The sequence below is a fragment of the Coptis chinensis genome, chromosome 9 (genome assembly GCF_015680905.1).
Source record: "Coptis chinensis isolate HL-2020 chromosome 9, ASM1568090v1, whole genome shotgun sequence".
Taxonomy (NCBI): Eukaryota; Viridiplantae; Streptophyta; class Magnoliopsida; order Ranunculales; family Ranunculaceae; genus Coptis; species Coptis chinensis.
The window spans coordinates 75,675,999-75,683,943 of record NC_141464.1 but is presented as its reverse complement, the minus strand read 5'-3'; the positions used below and the strand labels follow the sequence as shown (position 1 = coordinate 75,683,943).

Sequence of the window (7,945 nt, the reverse complement as noted above, 5' to 3'; positions counted from 1 at the left end):
AAGGTAGTGGGGATGTGGAGTACTCTCATGCTGAAAAAAAAACTAACCATGGTATATGGCCCAACTTATCCCACGGTTTTCATGTAACTGTGGCATATACTAGTAAACCAATGACCAAAGAAATTTCCGCCGTGGTATATAAGTATTTCCCACGGTTTTTGAAAGAACCGTGGTATAAACGTTCTTATTGACCGTGGTATATGTGTCATTCTGTAGTAGTGCAAAAGCAAACTTATTACTCTTCAGCATAGTTTCAAAAAAAGGCCCTCCCCAACATAGTTAGTATAATAAAAGGTATAAGGTTCTCAGTCCGTTGGTTATGGATGCTGACGTATTATCTTGTCATTGCAAAACTAACGCTTTGATTTGGTTCCTATACCACAAAAGAATAGAGAAAAGCTGGAGTAAAGGAGTTTCCATTATTGAAAAAGTTCAGGATAATCATGCATGCAATTTTTCAAACCAATAGCAAACAAAGTTCTTAGTTAGAACGAAATTTTCTTATTTCCACTTGAAGAAATAAGAGAGATGTTTCAACTCATTGCCAACTGGTTGACATGCTCAAGGCAAATCAACCTAACTTGAAAGAAATGAGTTAAAACTCAAAACAATATGACCATATATTCCTAAAACAACGTTTCTATTATTGTAGTGACCCATAATAGAACGATGTACGGAGTCAAAGAGGAGAGGTGGGGGCAAGGTAACTGGGTAGGCTGGGGAGCAGTGGAATAGAGCCGCGGAACCCTAGGGGCTGGCGTGTCCGAGGTACGACTCACATGATGGAACTATGGACTAGGTCAAAGGGAGAGGTGGGGGTAACATAACCAAGTGGGTTGGGGAGCATGGGAGTAGATCCGCGGAACCCTAGAGGTGGATGTGGCCGAGGTACGACTGACGAGAAGCTGTTAGATGAAGGGACAGATGGATGGCTAGGGAGAGTGGTGAGAGATATAAAAAGGAGAGAATGGAGAGAGAAAGAAGGGGGAGGAAAGGAAAAAGAAAAGGAAAAGGGAAAAAGAGATTGAGAGAAAAAGGGAGGAAGAGATTGAGAGAAAAAAGGAAGGAAGAGGGTGAGAGAGAAAATAGAAAAAGGGTGGCTACAGCCATAGACGAGGAACCGAGTTGTGTTTCTTTGGGATCCTTATTTGAGACTTTAGGTTCATACATTTGGCGCCGTCTGTAGGGACCGAGAAAAGCAAAACAGAGATGGCACCTAAGAAACGAGTACGCAGACCGAAGAAAGTGGCGGTGTAAGAAACGACACCAGAAGCGGTGATCGACGAAGAAAGGGACAGAAGAGAGGGGACGGAGACATAGGAGATGCGGCTTATGAGGGAAGAAATCGGGCGGCTAAGGGAGGAGAATGACGGGTTAAGGAGAGAGAGGGAAAAAGAGGAGGACGGGACAGGCGGGGAAGCAAGTGACAACTCAGAAGAGGAAGGAAACCTCGTTGAAAATCCATTGGTCGGCTTGACAATCGAGCGGGTGCAAGAGATGATAGACAGAGATAAGGAAGTGAACCAGCTGAAGGCAAAGAGTCGGGGAGGAGTTGCAAGTCAGGTGGTGGCTGGGTTAAACCGCAACCCATTGGCGGAAGGCATTGGGGCTTCGGAGGTTCCAAAACGCTTTAACCAACCCAGGTTTGAGAGGTATGATGGGAAAGGCGACCCTGCGGACCACATCCTCCACTTCAGGCAGCAGATGCCATTATGGCAAGAGCCAAGATATGATGGACTACGGTGCATGATGTTCCCGGCCAGTTTAAAGGGAGGGGCGTCTGATTGGTACTATCGATTGCCAGCGGGGAGCATAAGGAATTTTCAAGAGTTGGAACAAACATTTATAGATCATTTCATTCATCAGAAGAAGCGAGCTGTGGATATAGCGGCACTGTTCAATGTGAGACAAAGGTAGAGGGAAGACCGTGAGGGAATATTTGTGCCGGTTCAAGGCAGAGACTCTGAAGGTCGAGAACCTGGATGAGAGAACCGCAGTTATTGCGTTTGAACAGATATTCATACCTATTGTTCATAGCTAATGTTCATAATTTGGGGTATGAATAGTTATTGTTCATATCTGTTTTTGGTTCATGTTTTTATAGCCACAATCAATGTTCATAGCTAATGTTCAGCATGGATAAGTATGAACAATTAATGTTCATACCTATTGTGGGTATGAACAATCAATGTTCATAACTGGATCAATGTTCATACATGGATAGGTATGAGCAATGCTTGTTCATAGCTCAAATAGGTATTAACACTCATTGTTCATAGTTAATGTTCATAATCGGGGGTATGAACAATCAATGTTCATACCTATTGTGAATATGAACAATCAATGTTTATAACCGGGTTGTTTCAGTTGGGTCAGGCCATTTAATTTTTTTCTACAGGGTATACTTGACATTTCATCTACCCGAGCCGTTCTTATTTCGCGTCAAGAGTAAACTTGAACTTTCATCCACTCAGTTATTGTGAGTGATTACAAAAATAACGGGTCCTCTAGAATTCCACTTTCAACCGATTTGTCCTCTAGAGTCGCTCGCTGGTATACTCTCACCCCTTTCCTGATGAAGGGCCAGATGTCATACCGCAGGTACAGCCTGCCTACTTTAAAATTTGGTGTCTTTATATAACCATCTGAAACGACTGTCAGAAACTCTCAAACGTCAATTTCAAGCCCACACCGTTAAGTGGATATACTTTTTAATGTTTTATAGAAAAATAAAGGGTTATATTGACATACCCCCACCAGTAGTTGTAATTAGGATTACCCCCCCATAATAATTGAAATTAGGATTTCCAACTTGACAGTCAATAGGAGTCAACCAACAGTTTCCGTCAGTTGACTGGTCAAAGATCATGAATTGTCCTAAATACCCTTTTTCTGTGGAAATTACGAAATTAGCCATTAACACTGTTTAAAGCCCACGACTCAAAGCCCAAAATCGATATTAGACACTGTTCAAATCTGGTTTCTCTGATTAGCGCCTAAACAAACCAATTACTTACTAATCGAAAAATTAATAAATAAATAAAATAAAAGTTTAATCACAAACTAGAGCTGTACCCCTGCCTGTCTCTATAATATCACGACTGAAGAAACATGGAAACCTCTAGTATGACCACCTTCAAGACCCCCGATCCTCCACACATACCCGCCCCTCAAACAACACTTGCTTGAGACACTCTAAAGCATGAAGAAAAAAGTAAAAACCCCACACACTCTAAAAAAACATCTTATTTGTTTCTTCTTCTACTTCCAAACTTAGTTGAGAGAGAGAGAGAGGAGAGAAATGAGCTTTGAGCTAGTTTAGAGTGAACTGTTCACTTGCAAATGCTATCATGGCATTTGGTTTCAGAACTGATGGTTTACTTATTAGAGTGTTTCTTGTTGCTGTTATGCTTCTTCTCACTTCTTTGAGCTTCATTGCAGCTGATACTGATGACGATGACGGTGAGATTGATTTCTTTTACTTCTTCTTCTTCTTATGTTGTCCCAGTGTGTTTTTCATCAAAACAAGAGTGCAACTTTTCTTCTTCTGAAACTTTCTTTTTTCAGCTCAATTTGACCCAATCTTATGTCATTTTCACTGTTGAATCGTCAAGTCCCATGAGCCAAGTCATCCCAAACAGTTCCTTCATACCTTCAGCAGATGTCATCAAGAAAAGGTGTCAGTATAAGCACTTCTTCAGTAAACAATTGGGGAACACATATCCGTAGTAACTCAAATCAAGAGTTCACAATCAGAAACAAACCAACAAGGAAAATGAGGGTAACGAATACTTACGAACTCCCATCAGGGAAAATGTAGCTGACCCATCTAAGGAACTCCTCAATCCTATCAAGCTCTTCAATGACAGACTCGGGGGTGGAAATGTCAAAATGATTATCCGGTATCGCAGGGTAATGTTTCTGATACGGTAAATAAAAAGGAGCAATAGGAGGATCTCTCCCTTCTTCAAGTTCATCAAGAACAACATCCCAATCATCAGCATCAGCCCAAACAGGATCCCAACCAGGTTTCTTCATATCTAAAGGTGCATCAGCCCAAAGTTCTTGTAAATCTTGTTCAGTCCATTTCTCTGGGTCTTTTGGGAAATCAAATAAGTCTTAACTGAAACTCTTTCTCTTCTTTTTCTCTTTTCTTTTGCATTTCTTTGCTGTTGAGTACTTCATCGAAGAGTTTAATGTGGTATTCTGGCGTGTTTGTATCTATTGTTCTAACCTCAGAGAAACCAGATTTGAACAGTGTCTAATATCGATTTTGGGCTTTGAGTCGTGGGCTTTAAACAGTGTTAATGGCTAATTTCGTAATTTCCACAGAAAAAGGGTATTTAGGACAATTCGTGATCCTTGACCAGTCAACTGACGGAAACTGTTGGTTGTCTCCTATTGACTGTCAAATTGGGAGGGAAATCCTAATTTCAATTATTATGGGGGGTAATCCTAATTGCAACTACTGGTGGGGGTATGTCAATATAACCCAAAAATAAATGGCTCCCATACTCACGCATGTGCACTCAGATCTCTGCCATCTATGATAAATAGAGCACCTTTGTCACTCTCAAAATGCAAGATCAAGCACTAAAATGTCTTCATCTACTCTTTCAGTTCTCTTACCTTCCCTTTCCATACTCATTTTGTCCATTTTATCTGAAGCAACTGTTCCTGCTTCCAAGACCTTCAAATTCATCAATGAAGGCTCATTTTCTGATGGATTCTATGCTCCAAACGAGTACAACGCCAACTATCGTACCTCAAATTTGAGAGCACTCCCTTTCATGCTTTGTTTTTATAACACCACCCCTAATGCCTACACCCTCGGTTTACAAATGGGGTATCAACCTTCTGATAACCCCATCAATTTTAGATGGATTTGGGATGCGAACCGGGGTAATCCGGTTCGCGAAAATGCTGTCCTAGCATTTGGCACTGACGGAAATCTTGTCCTAACTGACGCCAATGGCAAGATTGCTTGGCAAACGGGCACTTCAAATAAAGGTGTTGTGGGATTTCAGATTCTTCCAAATGGCAATATCGTGCTACATGATAACCGAGGCCGGTTTGTTTGGCAGAGCTTTGACCATCCCACTGACACTCTATTGGTTGGACAAGGACTACGTCCTGGCGGTCCGACCGGGCTTGTTAGCCGAGTGTCTAATGTGGATGGTTCAGCTGGCCCATATAGCCTGGTTTTGGAAAAGGATAGAATGGCTCTGTATCTTAAGAGCAAAAACTCTCCCAAACCTCTACTCTACTACACAACTGGTGAAAATCCACCTTATCAAGGCTCTATCCCCACGAGTATGGTTTTCAACGCTGTACCTGCGAATTCAGATGCTGCCGCCTATGAGTTAAGATATGAGTTTCAGGCCGAATCCAATTGGACCTCGATGCTTGCTAGACCCAAATACAATAGCTCATTTTCATTTCTTCGATTGGAATCCGACGGTGATCTTAAAATTTATACGTTCTATGATAAGGTGGATTGGAGTGCATGGGAAGTGACCTATAGCCTTTTTGGTCCGAAAGAAGGACTAGATGGGGGGAATGAGTGCAAGTTACCTAAGAAATGTGGGTCACTTGGACTCTGTGATAAGAATCAGTGTGTCGCTTGTCCAAGGCCCAAGGGCTTGAAGGGGTGGAGCGAGAGTTGTCAACCTCCAAGGCTTCCTCATTATAAGATGAGGGCAAATAATGTTGATTACTATAAAGTCGTGGGTGTAGAGCACTTCATGAGTGGTTACACTGAGGGAGAAATGCCCGTGAAGGTAACCAAGTGCAGGGAAAAGTGCACTTTGGACTGTGGGTGCTTAGCTTACTTTTACGAGGAAGAGTCATCAAAGTGCTTGTTGGCTCCTGAACTCGGTACTTTAAGTAAAGTTTCTAACCAATCTCATGTGGCTTACATCAAGATACCTAAGTATCCTAAATAGGGTCATGGTTGACTGGATCCTCAAATTGTTTGTTTCGGGTTTTTTGTGCCCAGCAAAACAGAAACTAGTTCACAAACTGGAAGTTGTACTTCATCTACTTCGATAAATAAGATCACAATATCACATATACTTTAGTTTCATGTGAAATCAAGGCCCAAAATATCGATATTGATGAATATATCGGTGTATTTAAAAACCGATATATATCGTATATATTTATTTTTTTTAGTGACCAGTCTAAACTATTTAAAATATCGGATGTATTGGAAATATAATATCAGAAATATCAGAAATATATTAAAAATATCGGATTTATATTAAAAAATAGTCAAAAAGTCAACTGATTTGAAATTTTGATATATATTAGAATTTCAATATATATCGAAAAAAAATATTCTATATTCGGTAGATATATATCAAAAATATCGATATCGGTGTACCAAAATACCTATATATATATCGGTAGATACATATCCCTTATTTTGAGCAGTTTTATTTCTCCTGAACATTGAGTCGATCTTTGACAAAACTCATCATTTCCAAATTTTCCTCAAGATTTATGGGAAATTCGGAATTATGTGTAACATAGTCCCGAGTCAACGCACATCAAATCAGCTTGCTTGCATATTTTACTTCTTCTTTCATTTGGATCGCGTTTATAATGTGCTAATGCGCATTCAACACATACCACCAGGCTATGTTGCTCCCATTTTCTAACTTGCTGTTCATTTATATGCGACTTGCAGTTCATTAATTACTTACATACGTATTTTTACAGGCATGGATAACAGTAAAGGCGCCTTATATTTTGGCCTTGAATGGATTGAATGTAATGTTGGTTTGATGTTTGAGAGGGATACTAGTCAGTTTTATGTGGGTTATGTGGATTCTGACTATACAACTGTCACACCCTAAATTTCCAGAAAATTAAAAATAGGAAATTATCCACTCTATTCCATTTTTTGAAAATCTAGGATAAAACAAAACTCTAATAACCCATTAACAACTACGATATTAAAATATGAGATCAAATTAAAACCAAACGAACAACTCTTAATGTACAAATTCAAGAATTTACTAAAATACTCTATTACATCTGTTTCAAATCAAGACTTTATACTTCATAAAATTTATATCAGTAAGACTCCAAGAGTGAATCCCAATCAAGCGTTTTCATCCGCTGCATTCCACCATCTATGTTCCCAACAACACACCCACGTTACAAAACAAAGCAAACACGGGTCAGCAAATTGAATTTGTTGGTATGAGTAGACTAACAACAAAATATATATAATAATCTTTCAAATTATTAAATATAACATTACCAACCATTTCAACTTGGAAGACAATATAGTTCCGTTTTCCAAAACGGCGTGTAGTTTCTTCCCAAGTAAAATTTCAATCCCAATATACATTTCCAAGATAACTCACAACAGAAATACCACTTATTACATGCACATATGATAACTTAATTAAATATTGGTTTGATACACATTACTTTTAAGTCAGCACGACGACTCAGGGTAAGATATTTATGTCCCTGCATAAAAGATTAACAGATCCTACCCTCCTGCAAAAACAGAGTTAGACAGCACTATAAAAGAATTTATCTCAGCCAGTCAAATTTTCATTCATAATCAAACCTCATTTAAGACATTGAAGTCTAATTAATACAACATAGTTCGTCCCGCATATTCGGGGAATACTACTTATCATACCACTTATATCATGGGTAGTCATTCACATAACATCATTACGTCATAAAGTTTTCAAGTACATAACTATATATCTCAGACTATTACAAGTCATTAATGCTTTCATAATAACATATCATTTTAGAGTCATTCCACAATCACAGAAAAGATCACAAGCATTAAATAATATTATTTCCAGTCACACTTCACATCCATAACCTCACACAAACCACCTCTATATTTCTTTGTAAGAAAGCATATACATCATAATACATAAATATTCATAGGCAATAACTCACTCATACG

At 39.2% G+C, this 7,945-nt stretch overlaps 1 protein-coding gene and 1 pseudogene across 2 annotated transcripts; one reads left to right on the top strand and one right to left on the bottom strand.

Moving 5' to 3' along the window:
• Window positions 1–3,022: 3,022 nt before the first annotated feature.
• Window positions 3,023–4,038, bottom strand: LOC147478102 (protein TIC 100-like). Its single transcript, XM_086582758.1, has 2 exons — window positions 3,797–4,038; window positions 3,023–3,652 (listed from the first exon to the last, which is right to left on the bottom strand). Exons 1-2 carry the CDS (start codon window positions 4,036–4,038, stop codon window positions 3,610–3,612), a joined length of 285 nt encoding a protein of 94 aa, XP_086438884.1. The 3' UTR covers window positions 3,023–3,609.
• A 414-nt stretch (window positions 4,039–4,452) lies between these two features.
• LOC147478101 (EP1-like glycoprotein 3 pseudogene) lies at window positions 4,453–6,092 on the top strand (annotated as a pseudogene). The gene has a single exon (XR_015207793.1). The product of XR_015207793.1 is annotated as an EP1-like glycoprotein 3 pseudogene (transcript).
• The last annotated feature ends 1,853 nt before the right edge of the window (window positions 6,093–7,945 follow it).